The sequence below is a fragment of the Photinus pyralis genome, unplaced genomic scaffold, assembly GCF_008802855.1.
Source record: "Photinus pyralis isolate 1611_PpyrPB1 unplaced genomic scaffold, Ppyr1.3 Ppyr1.4_LG4, whole genome shotgun sequence".
NCBI lineage: Eukaryota > Metazoa > Arthropoda > Insecta > Coleoptera > Lampyridae > Photinus > Photinus pyralis.
Genome location: NW_022170511.1, coordinates 19,051,840 through 19,070,423, shown reverse-complemented (window position 1 = coordinate 19,070,423; position 18,584 = coordinate 19,051,840). Strand labels below are relative to the sequence as shown.

At 40.2% G+C, this 18,584-nt stretch overlaps 2 protein-coding genes across 2 annotated transcripts; both read left to right on the top strand.

Annotated features, from left to right (window-relative positions):
- Window positions 1-496: 496 nt before the first annotated feature.
- On the top strand, window positions 497-3,401 carry LOC116168251 (UDP-glucuronosyltransferase 1-5-like). Its single transcript, XM_031483959.1, has 4 exons — window positions 497-1,482; window positions 1,530-1,752; window positions 1,797-2,016; window positions 2,066-3,401. Exons 1-4 carry the CDS (start codon window positions 664-666, stop codon window positions 2,343-2,345), a joined length of 1,542 nt encoding a protein of 513 aa, XP_031339819.1. The 5' UTR covers window positions 497-663; the 3' UTR covers window positions 2,346-3,401.
- Window positions 3,402-3,684: 283 nt separating this feature from the next.
- On the top strand, window positions 3,685-8,060 carry LOC116168252 (UDP-glucuronosyltransferase 1-2-like). The gene is made up of 4 exons (XM_031483960.1): window positions 3,685-6,696; window positions 6,742-6,964; window positions 7,011-7,230; window positions 7,273-8,060. The coding sequence occupies exons 1-4, from the start codon at window positions 5,887-5,889 to the stop codon at window positions 7,559-7,561; spliced, it is 1,542 nt and encodes a 513-aa protein (XP_031339820.1). The 5' UTR covers window positions 3,685-5,886; the 3' UTR covers window positions 7,562-8,060.
- Window positions 8,061-18,584: the final 10,524 nt, after the last annotated feature.

Here is an 18,584-nt window from a genome sequence, read left to right as displayed (position 1 = left end):
GTAATGTTTGTACTGAATACAGATCGTTTCCTTCATCAGTAAAATGTTTCCCACTGTAAATAAAATTCGTGTTAGAAGAAGCCAATCTATTTTTTTTAAGTTCAATATTAAATACAGAAGTCTTCTAACTGAGTCACATTATATCCATATTTCAAATGTTCAATTGTTTTCGGGTTCATATTTTGTCATTTAAGTTTTCAATAGGAGGAGCAGACGCGGAAATATCCAAAACGGTAATTCTACAAAAATTCAACCGAAATATGGATGGTAGACTAATTGAGGTACTGAATGGTCTCCATAAAAAAATCAAGAATTTTTAACGTAAATAGTAAGATACAAGAAGGTTTATTAGAGATCACAGAAATCTCATTGTATGACGCAAAGTGAAGGTCGCTCGTTGTACAAATTCTGTTAGTGGATGGCATAAAAATATACAAAGGTCACCGAGTGACGAGTGTTTGCCAGCTGCTATAATTAACGCAGCTCTGAAGCAATGATCACAAACGATAAGTGGCTTTAGTGAATGAGTTGGGCAATGCGAGATATGCATTTAGTAATAAAGAAAAACAGATCGACTAGTTCCGTGTTGCGTGTGGAAGAAAATCGACCTTCCCAGCATGGATTTCATCATTGTAGTTGTGTGAACCCGATGATACAGTAGTAATGGAAGCAGCCAAGCTTATCGCACTGATACTATCAGTTACACGTGTAAGTGAAAGTGCCCGAATTTTGGGAGCGATTCCCACCCCATCGTACAGCCACCAGGTTTTGTTTCAACCACTATGGAGGGAACTATCGCTACGCGGTCATCAGGTGACGGTGCTCACGACGAACCCGATCAACGACCCAACCCTAACGAATCTAACCGAGATCGACCTGAGCTCGTCTTTCAAAATTTTGGACGACAAACTCTTGGAAATCATCAACTCCAGCCAAAACGTCCTAAAGGTGATGCAGTTGACAATAAAGACATTTCACGACGTTAACGACTTCCAACTGCAACATCCCGAGGTGAGGAGCCTCATCGACGACGAAGACCAGCACTTCGACCTTTTGATCGTCGAGTACATCTTGTCGCCGATGTTTTACTTCTCAAAACGCTTCCGCTGCCCTTATATCGGTCTGCTGCCACTCGATTCCAGCAACATTAACTACCGATCATTCGGTCACCCCGCCGCCCATCCAACCTTGTACCCCGATATGCTGATGGGAATACACGGGGAGACGAGTTTGTTGGAACGCGTCCAACTGATTTTATTTGAGCTATTCATGGTTTGTATCGCGCCGATGGTACGTGGTTGGGAACAGGAGATGGCGTGGAATCATTTTCGTGACACCACCCCTGTTGAAACGATTAGGGCCGAAATTAGTCTACTGTTCGTTAATTCTGATCCTGTTCTTCACTACAACAGACCTCTTCTTCCATCGGTGATCTCAATTGGGGGCACTTTGGCTAGGATACCCACAAAGCCGCTGGAAAAGGTAAATCTGGAACGGTTGAAGCGTGAGTGGTTTTGACAAATTTTTAGAATGTCAGGGAATTCCTCGACGGCGCCTCCCAAGGTTTCGTCTACTTCAGCTTAGGCTCCAATGTTAAGAGCAAGGACATACCGGCTCGCTCAATGGACGTAATTCTTGCAACGTTTCGGAGACTTCCGTACAAAGTGCTCTGGAAGTATGAGCTTAGTGATCTACCGAATCTACCGACAAACGTTTTTATTTCGCAGTGGGTGTCCCAGATGGAGGTTTTAGGTAAGTGTTCTACTCCTTAACCTCGGTAATTTTCACGTGCACAGGACACCGCAACATTAAGACGTTCATAACGCATGGTGGAGTCCACTCAATGCAAGAGGCCATTTTTTCCCGAGTTCCCATGGTCGGCATGCCCTTCTTTGTCGACCAACCGTTTAACGTTAAGAAAATGACCCATCTGGGAGTTGCTCTGTCCGTCGATTATAAAACAATGACTGTGGAAGAATTGGAAAGTTCTATATTGGAGGTCATTGACAACCCAAGGTAAGCAGTTATGGAGAAGGCTGGGTTTACAAGTGATTGTTAAAATTAGGTATAGAAATCGGATTGAGGAGCTGGCCGATTTAGCGGAAGATCAGCCTACGACCGGTTTAGAACGTGCGATGTGGTGGACTGAGTACGTTTTGCGCCATAAAGGGGCACCGCACTTTAGAAGTCCTTATTTGGACATACCTTGGTATCAGTACTATCTTGTAGATGTTTTTGGTACAGTTTTCTTAGGTGTGTCGTTTGGTATTTTTGTTACCGTTAAAATTGTTTCGGTAAGTCTGCGATACATTTTTGGAAAGAGTTCGAAAATAACAAAAATCTAAAATGTACAGAATAAGCCTTCTTTAAAATACCTTTGATTGCGTCCTGAAACTTTCATGTACTTTAAAAACCCTGCGGTTCCTAAGACGCTTAATGATCTGATAACGAACAAATCTAAACGAGCCGTTTGGCCACGTAAAAGCCGTTAATTTTGCGTTATCTCCCGCCAGACTGGTCCCATGCAAATAATTGGTCACGACTGTATCCGGCAACCATTGACTTAAATACATAGACTTAAAAAAATAAAGTAACCAGCTCTCTAATGAACCCATCGCTTAAAATAGAAAAAATGTAGCCAGCCCCCCTCTTAAACTTTTCCTCAAACTGTATGGAATTAGCTGCATAATCCATTTGCTTTGATACTTCAGTTGTAACTGTGCCCCGTTTTCGGCCTTGGCGTTTACCTGTTTTAGTGAGCACTCTGTAGATGAATTCAGTATGGAAAAGTGCCATGTCGAATGAACTTTCTGGAGTTGTGTTTGAGCCGCCGCTGCAATTAGTTAGCCGATTGTAACCGTTCCCGTCAACTTATTTCAATTGTCGTTGCATCCAAAAGCTCCTGCCATTTAGAAGACGAGGGCACACTCTTGGCGGCGCTCGAGTTCGACCGTCTGTCCGCCCATCTGTCCGTTTCACCGACAAAATACCTAGATTGCCGCCGACTGGGACTACTTTCGTCCACACAACTGATTCAGTGACTATAATTTCTAAATGTATTTGTTTTCCTTGTAGATTAAATTATAATCATTATTATCCGTTAAATTAGGGGTAATTGTTTAAGACCCTTTGTATACCTTTTGGATTCAAATTGAAATTGACCTTAAGCTCTTTCTAAACCTTCTCTTAACGGCGCAGTCAAACAGAGAAAGGGTAGTTGCAAAATAACTATCGAACCTAACCGTTCAATTTTCCTTTTTTGGGCGCCAACTAGAGCGGTTTCTACGCTTCTGATTTTCTCAGGTAAGATAGTCTGTGCCCTAGTCCGCAGACCAACCAAAAATGAGTGGAAGGTTATGATCCCTGCTGAGCCCTTTCTGCTTCACTCTTCATGCTGCACTCTTCCCTCTGCAGTTTTCCATCTGCACTTTTTCTGCTGCACCCTTCCTGCCGCATTCTTCCTGCTGCACTCTTCCTGCCTTCACCTTTCCTGCTGCACTCTTCTATCTGCACTCTTTCCGCAGCACTCTTCCTACTGAACTCTTGCCGCTACACTCCTCCTGCTACACTCTCCCTGCTCCACTCTTTCAGCTGCACTCTCCCTGCCGCACTCTTCCAACTGCACTCTCCCTGCTGCACTACTCCTGGGACTCTTTTCTTCTTGCCCTCCTCCTGCTGCACTCTTCCATCTGCACGGTTCCCGCTGCACTCTTCCTGCAGTACCTTTTCTGCTGAACTCTTTCTGCTTCTCTCTTCCTGCTTCACTTTTCCTTCTGCACTCATCCTCATGCACTCTTCACGCTGCACCCTTCCTGCCCTCACTCTTCCTGCAGCATTCTTCTATCTGCACTCTTTCCGCAGCACTCGTCCTGCTGAACTATTGCTGCTACATTCTCCCTGCTGCACTCTTTCAGCTGCACTCTTCCTGCGGCACCTTTCCTGCTGCCCTCTTCCTGATGCCCTCATCCTTCTGCAATCTTTCCACGCCACTCTTCCTGCCGAACCTTTGTTACTGCACTCTGTTTGCTGCTCTTTTCTTCTGCACTCTTTCTGCTGGACTTTTCCTGCTGTACTCGCCATGCTGCACTTTTCCTGCTGCACTCTTCCTCCTGCACTCCTACTGCTGAACTACTCCTGTTGCGGTTTTCCTTCTGTACCCTTCCTGTTGCACTCTTCCCGCCGCACAAGCGCACGGGCACGATCGCGCGCGTGCAGACGTAGAACATGAAAATAAGAACGCAAAAAGTTTCCGAAGATGCCGAGGAGAGCAGTAAAAAAAAAGTACAAATCAGTATCAGTGTCCGAGAAAGACCTCTAATGGTGTAAGGAAAAGATGAGTACGAAGGAGAGAGAAAGGGGTGTGAATATGCTAAAACGAAAAAGACGCGAGAGATACGTGAAGTGGGTGTATGAGAGTTCAAAGCAACCAAGAAGAACGGGAGGAAGAAAAGTTAGCGATAATGTCAAGCAGTGTAGAGAGAGATTAGTGTAAGGCACCAGAAACAAGTAAGGGAAACATGAAGAAGTAGCTGTCTAAGTGCGGAACAGGTGAAAAGGGGGAGTAAAGGAAACCAGAAGGAATCGGAAACCATGCTTAAAGGAGACGTGAAAAATGTTCGAGGGAATACTAAACAAGAGATAGAAGTGAAGAGACGCAAAGAGTACGTGAAGAATCCTTTAATACATCATGATGTATGCGTGTCTAATATCTGATGTCTAATGTCTGATGTCTGATGTCTAATGCCGTGACTAAAGAAAATGATGGAAGGAATGGAAAAAAAGGAAATTAAAGGAGTTAAATATATAAGATAATGAGATTTGGAAAGCCGGAAGAAGGAGAAGGAAGGTGGAGAACTAAGAAAAAAGAGAGAAGTGGCGATGGTGTGGGGAATAGAAGAGAGGAGTTTCAAAAATGACTGTTCGATGCAATGGTGAGAGGGATGCTTATGTACGAAACGGAGATGTGGAGTTGGAATGAATGGAAGAAACTGGAAGGAATAGAAAGAAGATATTATATATGGGTATCAGGGCTAAACTACTACTATAATTTACTGATGTGAGGGAAGGAAAATGTTAACATAATGGTCGGGTTCAGATGGGATAATGAGAACACAGAGGTGGAGACATGTGAAGAGGCAGTAGAGGGAATCCAGGGAAGCGGAAAGGGGGAGCAAGAGTGATGTGCTCGAACAGGGAGAAAGAGAAGAGAAGTAGGTGAGGTGGATCCCAGAGAAAAGAAAAACCGTTTTCTGGTATCCCTAAATTCCAGGAAATGATGACCATTTTGTGGCACGGCCCAGAATTGCAGTTGGATTTGGATTTTCCAAAAACACCTTACTTCTGATTCTTTATTTTCATGTTGAAGAACCTCTCCAAACACTTTGTTGTGTTTAGAACAGGACCCTTTGGCACCCCCAGAGTGCGGCAGGAATTTGGAAAACATTTTTTACAGAATTAGAGGACACACCTAAAAACCTAGACAAAAAAACAAATTCAAACAATGTCTCTGTTATATTCGCTCAGAAGAAGAGAAGAAAAGGAGCAAATCAAATTTTGTTACTTTTGGGTAGGTGAGTTCCAAACGATCTGTTCTGGATCTTCAGTTTAGTTGGAAAAAATACTTGTACAGATGTATAATTGCCCAACTTCAACGAGAAGATTCCAGGAATACTTGGTTGAAGTGTTTCCCACAATTCCACGTCCTTGGTCTCTATAGTGAGATTTGTTTACGCCACACCAGCTACGGAAATACGTACATGAGTTGATGATAAGTATTGATAGTTACTAATAATCTATATTTGTGAACGGTTAGATCGTGGAAATGTTTGTTTAGACAAGATAAAGGTAAAGGTATCAAAGATTGATTCAAGTCCAATCCCTACGATAATGAACATAGTTCTCCCGGTTATTTTAGCAGTTCTGCACTTGTGTAAAAGTGCCCGAATACTTGGCGTGATTCCAACTCCATCGTACAGTCACCAAGTCATCTTCCAACCGCTATGGAAGGAACTGTCTCTACGTGGACATCAAGTAACGGTACTCACAACGCACCCCATCAACGACCCAACCCTAACGAACCTAACCGAGATTGACCTGGGTTTCTCCGTGAAGATTTTGGAGGATAAACTTTTAGAGATCATCAATTCTAGCAGCAATGTGGCTACGGAGATAGAGCTAACTGCAAAAGTGTTTCAGGTTGTAAACGATCACCAGCTGCAGCATCCCGAAGTGAAGAGATTGATCGACGATCCAAGCGAGCACTTTGATTTATTAATCGTCGAGTTAATCATGCCGTCCATGACGTACTTCTCGCGAAGATTTCGCTGTCCTTATATAGGGGTGGTACCCTTTGAGGGTAGCAATTATCTTTTCCGATCGATCGGTCAACCGGCGCACTCGATTGTGTATCCTGAACTGTTCGCGGGATTCTATGGGGAATTGAATTTGTTGGAGCGCGTTCAGTTGATTTTTTACGACGTATTCGTATACATTCTCTCGCTAAAGGTAAGCGCCTCCGAAGAGGAGCTGGTGTGGAAGCATTTTCGGGATAAAACCCCCACGGATACCGTTCTTCAGGAGGTTAGCTTACTATTCGTGAACTCTGATCCGGTTTTTACTTACGTGCGTCCTCTACTTCCGTCCGTCATACCAATTGGAGGAACTCTAGCTAGGGTACCTGTGAAGCCTCTGGACAAGGTAGGTGGCATACTTTGAATGTGTGTAACAGCGACGAGTTTCCAGGAGTTGCTGAATTTTTTGGACGGTGCATCCAAAGGGTTCATCTATTTTAGTTTAGGCTCCAATGTTAAAGGAAAGGACTTGCCTTCTAGCACCATGAAGGTTATCCTGGAAACCTTCGGGAAGCTGCCGTTTAAAATCCTTTGGAAGTACGAGCTTGATGACCTACCGAATAAGCCGAGTAACGTTGTAATTGCACGATGGGTGTCCCAGATGGAAGTTTTAAGTACGCCTACCTCCTTAGATGTACTTAGTACTACAATCAATTGCAGAACATCGAAACATTCGGTTATTTATTACTCATGGAGGAATACACTCGATGCAAGAGGCTATCCATGCGCGAGTTCCTATGGTCGGCATGCCCTTCTTCGTCGATCAACCGTCGAACGTTAAGAGAATGGTGGCCATGGGGTTTGCTCGATACGTCGATTACCAAACGATGACAGTGGATGACTTTCAAAGCGCTGTACTAGATGTTATTCAAAATCCCAAGTAACTATGCGACACGAATTTTCTACTAACTCAGTGTCTTAGGTACAGGGATCGAATCAGGAAGTTGGCCGACTTGGGCGAGGATCAACCAACGACCGGCTTGGAACGTGCGGTCTGGTGGACCGAGTACGTTTTGCGCCACAAAGGTGCCCCGCATCTAAGAAGTCCCTACCTGGACATACCTTGGTATCAGTACTATCTTCTAGACATTTTCGCTGCTATTCTCGTCCCCACGATTCTCGCTATATTAGTCATAATCAAATTGGTCAGGCTGATTATTTGGAGTGTCAAGAGGATGTGGCGACGAAATCTTAAGTTAAAATCAAATTAGTAAATCAATTCAATTTTCTGTAGCCTTTAAAGATTAAATCACTTGACTTTGGCCCATTATAAATGGGCTCAGTTGAAATAAGGTAGATAGATAGATAATATTACTCAAACTCATTCAATACTTCAAAATTTAGCGTTTAAATTAACCAGCACTATTTAGGGGTGTACTAATTTAAAACGTCACAATGGAAACTCATTTATTTTGGACTTGCTGTCCGCTAACATCAAGCAAGAAAATTTGGAACTGTACAGAGAAAGGTTCTCTAAAATGGGTTAGTGGAAGGCACTATTTTAAAAGCATTCAGAATAACACCGAAGTTTCTAATTTGGCTCCCATAGCATTCGATATATTATGTATATACATTTTAAATCCATAATGTACAGGGAATATCTTGTGCATCTTGTGTATATACTATTGTAACGTGATTTATAAATTCGGGTTTGATTTATATCAATATTTAGTAAACAAAACTAAAACACTATAAAAACTGTACAATTTATATCGACTATTTATATCACACACTTCGCAATTTATATTTCCGCGCTCGATGTTTCATCCGTACTCGATCTCGTTCGGTAGTAAACTCCCTGCGATGTTCGGTCCGCAACCATTTATACACGCAAGCCATGTAAGTCCAGAACACTCGCGTAATTACCGGATAGGTCTCGAATATTCCTATACAAATCCCACTATCGCGCGCGTAGAAAATTCCAGAGCGCCAAAGGCGACGTCATGTCTGGAGCGTTTCCGTTACACTGCCCCCTTCTTAATTCTGGACGTCTCGTTCAGAAACTGCGTTAGTATTACTTTTTAATGCCTCGTGTCGGAATCTGCAGTCAGAGCCTTTCTTGAAAAAGTAACAGTCCACAGTTTTGCGGAGGGTCGTCCCCTGTGGGTTGAAGCAGTATATTGTAATTCGAACGCTAGTGTTTCTAAAAATCACTTCGATCATGGTTCGCACTATCTTCCAGTCCAACCCATCTAAACCACATCCAATCTTCGGGATCGCCAAGCTATTTATGTCATAGTATGCCATGAGTTTCTTTAAGCTTTTTAAAGCAGACCAGAGGTTTTCATAGGTGGGTTTGCCTTCTGACGTTTTCTTTGAAACCAAGTAGAACAAAGAGCGTTGACTATCTTCCAAGCGCAGTACTTTACCCACTCGTGGTCTTTGCTTTATCAACTCGTCTATTCTTCCAAATCTTTTCCGGGATACGGAAGCTATACCTCTACCCATGCGAAGGTCTTCGGCTACACAATGGGCGATGGAAACGTTAACCGGAAGCTCAAAAATATTTTGACAAATTTCCTGAGTAACGCCAAATCGAGCTTTCGTCCGCTGGGCGTAATTTGACATAAAATCGTTAAAGTTTGGCTCGATCCCAAAGCTGCGTTCCTCTTCTCGAATACCTCTAACTTCTTCGTTGTTGTTGGATCCGGCATATCGTGCGAGTCGATTAATGTGGACAACTTTCGGTTTCCGGTCGTTCATTCTGATACGATATATCACGTCAATTATTTTCTTGATCACCTCATACGGACCTTCCCATTGTCTTTGTAGCTTGGGAGAAAGACCTCTTCGTCTCTGTGGATTGTGCAGCCATACCAGATCTCCAGCTTCAAAAGTTTCATTGGCCGAGCGGAGGTTGTATTGATTTTTCATGCGATCGCTGGCAATCTGAATATGACTTCTAGCCAAGTCGTGAATGTCGTTCATCTTCGCCTTTAGTTGGTCAACATAATTTTCACCTGCGACATATTCTTCATGGGGTTTACGCCCAAACTCGAGGTCACATGGAAGGCGTAGTTCACGACCCAACATAAGGCAGGCAGGAGTCTGACCCGTGGTCTCGTTGACGGCTGATCGATATGCCATAAGGAACAGGTGGAGGTACTGGTCCCAATTTTTCTGATGTTCTGCCACGACTTTTGAAAGATATTTACCCATCGTTCGATTCATTCTCTCCACCATTCCATCTGACTGAGGATGCAAAATTGTTGTTCTGGTTTTATTGGCTCCTACCAACCGACAAACATCTTGGAACAAAGCCGATTCAAAGTTCCTTCCTTGGTCTGAATGGATTTCTATAGGAACACCAAAACGTGTAAAGAACTCCTTTACCAACACTTCTGCAACTGTTGCTGCCTCTTGGTTTGGAATGGCGTAAGCTTCAGTCCACTTTGTGAAATAATCCATAGCGACTAGGATATATTTATTTCCGCCATCTGTCTCGGGAAACGGTCCTGCGATATCGATAGCAACTCGTTCCATCGGACTACCAACGTTATACTGCCTCATGGGTGCCTTCTTCTTGGAAACTGGTCCGTTTCCAGTAGCACATAACTCACATTTTTGACACCATCGCCGGACATCTTCTTTACGGTTGACCCAATAGAATCGCTCACGTACCCTTTGCAACGTTTTCGTAATACCAAAGTGTCCTCCGGAAGCGCCGTCATGCAATTTTCGCAATACTTCCGACACTTTGCTTCTAGGTACTACTAATTGCAGCGTCGATTCGGTGCCATCTTCACTTTCAAAGGTCCTATACAACAGGTTGTCTTTCAGAGTCAGGCTATTCCATTGGCCCCAATAACTCTTTACTTCAGGACTTGTGGCACTAATGTCTTGCCAGTCTGGTCTTTGTCCGTGGCGCATCCAATTCAGAACAGTTTTTATACTTGGGTCGTTTTCTTGGGCCGTTTTGATTTCGCTTGGCTTCCATTCCTCACTCTCTACAGTTGTTCGTCGCAGATGGCCAATCTTGTCTTCTATTTTAGAACAATGTGTGCAGTTGTCCTTGCACGGTCTTCTTGACAAAGCGTCTGCATTATTGTGAACTTTTCCAGCCCTGTGTTCAATGTCGTAGTCATATTCCTGAAGACGTTCTAACCATCTTGCCACCTATCCTTCTGGGTTTCGGAACTGCAAGAGCCACTTTAGCGCTGCATGATCTGTCCTTATCAGGAACTGGCGGCCGTAAAGGTACTTATGGAAATGTTCGCATGCCTTTACCACACCCAGGAGCTCTCGCCTAGTCACACAATAATTCCTCTCGGGTTTCGACAGTACTTTGCTGAAATAGGCAATGACTCTTTCCTGTCGGTCTTGCAATTGGGAGAGAACAGCTCCAATGGCGGTGTTACTGGCATCGGTATCTAGCACAAACTTTCCTTCATTTCTGGGGTAGCCAAGGATAGGTGCGCTAGTAAGAGCTTGCCGGAGATGTTCGAAAGCTCTTTGACAGCCTTCACTCCATTCGTACTCATTGCCCTCTTCTGTCAACTTTATTAATGGTTTGGCAATGTTGGCAAATCCTTTCACGAATCGTCTATAATAGGTGCACAAACCGAGGAAACTTCGAATCTCGTGCTTGTTCTCAGGAATCGGCCACTCTTGAATCGCTATAATCTTCTCTGGGTCAGCTGTAACACCATCACGAGATACGATGTGCCCCAAATATTTAACTTCTTTTTGGAACATAAAGCATTTCTTGGGACTTAGTTTTAAATTGGCCTCTCGTAATCGTCCAAACACCTCTCTCAGGTTCTTTAGGTGTTCTTCAAAAGTTTTTCCTACGACAATTACATCATCCAAATATACCAGACATGTCTGCCACGTTAGTCCCCTTAGAACTGCTTCCATAAGTCTCTCAAACGTCGCGGGGGCATTACACAATCCGAAAGGCATTACTGTGAATTGCCAAAGTCCAGAGCCTATAGAAAACGCGGTCTTCTCTCGGTCTGTCGATTCCATCCCCACTTGCCAATAACCACTCTTTAGGTCGAGTGTGGAAAACCATTGGGCTCCAGATAGAGTGTCCAAGGTGTCGTCTATTCTTGGCAGTGGATAGCTATCTTTCTTGGTGACCGAATTTAACAGACGGTAGTCAACGCAAAATCTTGTGGAGCCATCCTTCTTCTTTACAAGCACTATCGGCGATGACCAAGGACTATTCGATGGCTCGATGACACCTTGTTTTCTCATGTCTCTAATAATCTCCTCAGCTTCGTCTCGTTTAGCCAATGGGAGTCGCCTTGGCTGTTGTCTAATCGGTTGGGAATTGCCAGTATTTATTTTATGGGTGACTATGCTTGTCTTGCCCTTGTCCTGGTCGTCTACCGCGAACACATCTCGGAATTCCACAAGCATATTTTTCACCTTCTGTCGTTGTCTATTGTCCAAATCTGGGGTGTTTTTAATGACCATATCTATCAGCTCTCTTGGATACTTTCCTTTAGATAGATTTTCCGATCTCACAGAGCGAATAGCCGAGATGGGCACACAATGTCCAACTACAGTTCGTTTGCTTAGCTTAACAGGACTATCTTTCAAATTCATAATTCGAATCGGAACGCCATTTTGAAATTTTACCAGAGCCCTAGCCACTAGAAATTCCTTTTTGTTTAGTGCTTCGACTATCCGTAGGCTTCCCTGGCTACAATATCCATCTAAAGTGGTCATTATAATTTTTTCACTAAGTCCGGGTATAATGACGTCATGAGTGGTTAACAGGCGGATGACATCTTCTTTGTCTTCATGGAAAGGGAGTTCTTCATCGCCGACCTTTCACACGCCCTTTTTCACGTCTAACACAGCTCCGAGTTTCTTAAGAAGATCCATCCCCAAGATGAATTGATCAGAAATATCAGCAATTAGCACCTGGTGATTGATGGTGGTCTTTCCGATGGTGACAGACATTTGTATTTCTCCGTGCGTTTTTATTCTTTCACCAGTTGCTGTTTTTAACTGCACGGTCGAAGATGAGATCCGAGAATGATTCTTCAATAACTCTAGTCTTGCAATAGTTCTTGTTGCACCTGTGTCTACTAGCAAGGATCTGTCTTCTCCATTAACTCGTTCTTGACTTGGGCATAGTAAACTTGCTGAAGGTGTTTATCGCCATATCGCATTTCGAGTCGCGCTACTATTTGTTGGAAGTTCTGTTGATCCTCGGGGATGGTCCGCAACACATCCAGAGCATCTCCTCTCAGAGCAAGAATCAGGGCTGTAGTTTTGTCTTGAAGAGTCCATTTATTTGCCGCAGCCGCTGCTTCAAACTGTCGAACGTACGTGGTCCAAGGAATCTTACCATCAAAAGTAGGTGGCTTTACTCGGGCTTGCTGAACGTCGCCTTCTACTCTTGTATTTGTTTCTGGGTCGACCTTCTTGTAATGAGTAGGCTGTGGCACCTCAAGAAGACGGTCCATCAGTAATTCATCTGGGGCACTACTAGTACGCTTTCCGTAGTCAGTCGCAAGAATTGCTCGCGCAGCTCTTCATACTTGTGCTCAATCTCAACGAATGTTGCTTTAAATGTTTTGGAAACTTCCGTAATTCTATCTTCAACTTTTTCTTCAATTGATGTAGAGACTTCTTCGATAATCTTTCTAGAATTTTCTTCCAACTTCTCTTCAAAATTTCTAGAATTTTCTTCATTAATCTTTCTAGAATTTTCTTCCAACTTCTCGAACTTCTCTTGAATATTTCTAGAATTTTCTTCATTAATCTTTCTAGAATTTTCTTCCATTTTCTCGAACTTCTCTTGGTTGCTTTTCATTTCTTGTTGCAACACCTGTTGGCCATTTTGGACTTGCTGGAGCAACTTGAGCATCGTTTCTTCCATTTTAGCGGCAGCAGATCTTGTTACAGACTTACAGGCATACACAAGCACAAGCACTTAATTTAATCTTACTTTTGATTAATTTAATTAATCCCACTTCTGACACCAATATTATTAAACAAAACTAAAACACTATAAAAACTGTACAATTTATATCGACTATTTATATCACACACTTCGCAATTTATATTTCCGCGCGCGATGTTTCATCCGTACTCGATCTCGTTCGGTAGTAAACTCCCTGCGATGTTCGGTCCGCAACCATTTATACACGCAAGCAATGTAAATCCAGAACACTCGCGTAATTACCGGATAAGTCTCGAATATTCCTATACAAATCCCACTATCGCGCGCGTAGAAAATTCCAGAGCGCCAAAGGCGACGTCATGTCTGGAGCGTTTCCGTTACACTATGTATGTATATTCATTATAGACATATCAGCTATTTTATGTCCAGTATGGATATTCTATAAATGTACATTTTGGATGTGCTATGGATGTTTAGGCACACACATTGTATGTCCTTTTATGTATAAATCTTATACCTCCTCACGAGGACCTTTTATGTATATACATGGGATTATATGTTATGTATATACGTTTTGGATTAGATACATGCGTTTTCTGTATTACCGACGTTACAAACGTTAGCGTCTCATTTTCTGTGAATTACGGCGATGAAGATAGTAAGGTGCTATTGCAAATATAGTTCATTTTTCTAAAATCAGGACTGTTATTCCGCGAGTTATTAATGAGTCTGTTTGTCTAATTTGGACAGTGAAAGTAATGATTTTTATTTCGTGTGTGCATGACCTAACGTTGCAAATATGTGTTAATGAGATGTAAAGACTGGATGGGAATTAATATAAGGACAAGGATGGCAGGTATGTTAGCAACCTATTTGTTATGAACTCGCGCTATTATAGTGTTGAACAAGAACACGATCAAGATGACTCAAGACTACAGTGTTAAATAAAACAATAATAATTTCTTAAGCACATTTTCCATTGTATACTAGGAGACTTAATAAACAAAAAGCTCCACTCCGTGAAAAGAATTTATTTATGTACGTATAGATGCTAGTAAACTTCCCGAATGTTAGAGGAATCTCTGTAGAACATCCATTTTGAATGTATACAACATACATAGAATATCCTATTGAACATCTTTGCATATTGCAGGAATATTCATGGTAAATATATCCAGTTGTCAGTATACCAATATACACAGCATGTCTGATGAATATACATGCATAGACATATCCACCGCACCTTTCGACATCCAAACGTATAAATTTCCCTATCTCTTTGACATCCGTTGACGTTTCGACATCCGATTTCGGATGTCGAAACGTTTTCCCGTGTTATTTCACTCTAGAGCCCCTAAGGGTGAGGGGGAAGCAATTTCAGGAAGATGTCGAAAAGATATGGTTGTAAAATTAATAAGTATATTTTAGTTCCGCGCTTTGCTGTGAAGAGCGCGCGCAGGAGCTTTGGTGTGTATATTGAATATACAAACGCAATGTCATAACTGCGACTGAATGACATCCAGCGTATAATTGAAAAAATGTACGATTCTACTCATAGCCCCTAACTACATCCGAAATTTGGCAATCGCGCTTTCTATAAATAAACTCCACGATATCTGCTTTTGCACCTATTTAGCAAAATAAACGGAAGAAGAATTACATTAACGTTTGGTGTATAATTAAAAGTTTATACTCTGCGAACTCTTTAACATCATCTATTTTATAGTCAATTAATATTTCTAAATGGGAAGAAATTAAGTTAGGTTCCACTCGCTGTTCTAATCCAAATTTCACTTTTGAATGTTATACGTTGTTGATATTCAGGCGATCCCCTATTTGTTATATATATATATATATATATTGATTCAGAGATAAAGAGAGAGTCAATAAATTGAATTGTAGCCATCTCAATAGAATTAGTACTATATTTTGAAAATCTCCTTTGAATTAAAAATTAAAAATAATTAAAATTGAAACCTATTTGCACCATTTTTAGCCAAAATGTTGCATCGTATTAACCATACACGAAATTTCGTTTTTGAATATTTCTGGTTATTGAACCACTTATTTGTTCTAAATAATGCTACAGACAAAATTATTTGAACCCTGACTTTTCTAATATTACTTGTACCATTTTAAAAGGAATTTTTCCAGTAAACATCCACTATTAGGTTTTTGTATCACTCTGCAACTAGGAAGAGACCCCGTTAAAATTAAAATTCACAAAAATCTATTTTGCACCTTTATTTAACTTAAAAGGTTGCATCCGATTAACCTTAAACAAAATTTCGTTTTTGAATATTTCTGGTTATTGACCCCCCCCTATTTGTTCTAAATACTGGTACAGACAAATCAATTGAACCCGAACTTTTCTAATATAATTTGTACCATTTTAAAAGGAATTTTTAAAATAAACTTCCACTACTAGGTTTTTGTATCACTCTGCAACTAGGAAGACCCCGTTAAAATTAAAATTCACAAAAATCTATTTTGCACCTTTATTTAACTTAAAAGGTTGCATCCGATTAACCTTAAACGAAATTTCGTTTTTGAATATTTCTGGTTATTGACCCCCTCTGATTGGTTCTAAATACTGGTATAGACAAAATTATTTGAACCCTGACTTTTCTAATATTACTTGTACCATTTTAAAAGGAATTTTTCCAGTAAACATCCACTATTAGGTTTTTGTATCACTTAGCAACTAGGAAGAGACCCCGTTAAAATTAAAATTCACAAAAATCTATTTTGCACCTTTATTTAACTTAAAAGGTTGCATCCGATTAACCTTAAACAAAATTTCGTTTTTGAATATTTCTGGTTATTGACCCCCCCCTATTTGTTCTAAATACTGGTACAGACAAATCAATTGAACCCGAACTTTTCTAATATAATTTGTACCATTTTAAAAGGAATTTTTAAAATAAACTTCCACTACTAGGTTTTTGTATCACTCTGCAACTAGGAAGACTCCCGTTAAAATTAAAATTCACAAAAATCTATTTTGCACCTTTATTTAACTTAAAAGGTTGCATCCGATTAACCTTAAACGAAATTTCGTTTTTGAATATTTCTGGTTATTCACCCCCTCTGATTGGTTCTAAATACTGGTATAGACAAGATTATTTGAACCCTGACTTTTCTAATATTACTTGTACCGTTTTAAAAGGAATTTTTCCAGTAAACATCCACTATTAGGTTTTTGTATTACTCTGCAACTAGGAAGACTCCCGTTAAAATTAAAATTCACAAAAATCTATTTTGCACCTTTATTTAACTTAAAAGGTTGCATCCGATTAACCTTAAACGAAATTTCGTTTTTGAATATTTCTGGTTATTGACCCCCTCCTATTTGTTCTAAATACTGGTACAGACAAATTCAATTGAACCCGAACTTTTCTAATATAATTTGTACCATTTTAAAAGGAATTTTTAAAATAAACTTCCACTACTAGGTTTTTGTATCACACTGCAGCTATGACGGGACCCCCAATAAAATTAAAATTCATAAAAACCCATTTTGCACCTTTATTTAACTTAAAAGGTTGCATCCGATTAACTTTAAACGAAATTTCGTTTTTGAATATTCTGGTTATTCACCCCCTCTGATTGGTTCTAAATACTGGTATAGACAAGATTATTTGAACCCTGACTTTTCTAATATTACTTGTACCGTTTTAAAAGGAATTTTTCCAGTAAACATCCACTATTAGGTTTTTGTATTACTCTGCAACTAGGAAGACTCCCGTTAAAATTAAAATTCACAAAAATCTATTTTGCACCTTTATTTAACTTAAAAGGTTGCATCCGATTAACCTTAAACGAAATTTCGTTTTTGAATATTTCTGGTTATTCACCCCCTCTGATTGGTTCTAAATACTGGTATAGACAAATTATTTGAACCCTGACTTTTCTAATATTACTTGTACCATTTTAAAAGGAATTTTTCCAGTAAACATCCACTATTAGGTTTTTGTATCACTTGCAACTAGGAAGAGACCCCCGTTAAAATTAAAATTCACAAAAATCTATTTTGCACCTTTATTTAACTTAAAAGGTTGCATCCGATTAACCTTAAACGAAATGTCGTTTTTTAATATTTCTGGTTATTGACCCCCTCCTATTTGTTCCTTCTAAATAGTGGTACAGACAAACTCAATTGTACCCTGACTTTTCTAATATTATTTGTACCATTTCGATAGGAATTATATTAAACTAAACATTCGCTATTCGATTTTTTGTCACTTGCAACTATGAAGCGACCCCCGATAAAATTCACAAAATCCTATTCTGTACCATTATTTAATTCAAAAGGTTGCACCCGATTAAATTTAAACGAAATTTGGTCTTTTGCATATTTTTGGTTGTTTGTCCCTCATTTATTTGTTCTAAATACTGGTACAAGCATCCATTTTTAGATCTTTGTACCACTCCGCAACCATAAGTTAGCTGTTACTATTAGTTTAGTGTGAAACTAGCATGTTAGATGAAATTCCTAAAAATTTCGACATTAATTACTGCGTACCCTATGGGAGCAAAGGCAAACGATGAAAAGTTAATAGATTAATATCCGACTTCATAAACTATGATTAGACAGACATATATAATCACCAACACCTAGACTTATAATCGAGGGGTGGCTAACATTTCAATATTTTTAATCATTGGCATAGAGTAAATTTTACTCTATGTCATTGTTTATGAAACCGGCCGTTTTGTTAAAAACAAAGCATAGAAAAAGTACCTATAATCTATTTTACTATAAAACATTGCTATTTGATCTCTGTCTTCCATAGTAAACCGTGCGATAACACTTTTAACGCCCTTGACACATTTACCTTTGGTTTGAACCTACCATCCGTATTTACTAGCCAGTAATCATGGCAACGTTGCAAGGATGTTATAAGGTATGTAAAATTTTTAATGATCTCACAAGATACACGGAATAAAAATTTATATACAGTATACACTGGAGTGCAAAGAGATAGGGAGAGAATTTTTTTAAAAATGTGTATGGTTTATTTTTTAAGGGCGCAATAGCCTCATATTGCAATTCAAAAAATATACTCTCATGGCCGCAAACTGATAACTGTATCGGAAAGGGTGGATGTCATATCGTCAAAATTTTTGCCGGATGTCGTAAAGTGCGTTGGTCGACTATATTATATATATATATATATATATATATATATATATATATATACATACATAGAACTAAATTACCAAAACTAATTATAATCTCACTACAATTCGGTTGAAATGCATTTGAATGCAATTAATGCAACTGTTAACGTAATCCTTTACATTATAATGCATGCCAATTTTATAATACAAATGTGGTTGATTCTAAAGGAAAACGTAGATATTAGTAG

Bases quoted from the DNA above. Each gene is read 5' to 3' on its own strand.
- LOC116168251 (XM_031483959.1), top strand. From the start codon at position 664: ATGGAAGCAGCCAAGCTTATCGCACTGATACTATCAGTTACACGTGTA. The intron at 1,483-1,529 runs GTAAATCTGGAA...ACAAATTTTTAG, and splicing joins CCACAAAGCCGCTGGAAAAG to AATGTCAGGGAATTCCTCGA. The intron at 1,753-1,796 runs GTAAGTGTTCTA...TCACGTGCACAG, and splicing joins GTCCCAGATGGAGGTTTTAG to GACACCGCAACATTAAGACG.
- LOC116168252 (XM_031483960.1), top strand. From the start codon at position 5,887: ATGAACATAGTTCTCCCGGTTATTTTAGCAGTTCTGCACTTGTGTAAA. The intron at 6,697-6,741 runs GTAGGTGGCATA...ACGAGTTTCCAG, and splicing joins CTGTGAAGCCTCTGGACAAG to GAGTTGCTGAATTTTTTGGA. The intron at 6,965-7,010 runs GTACGCCTACCT...AATCAATTGCAG, and splicing joins GTCCCAGATGGAAGTTTTAA to AACATCGAAACATTCGGTTA.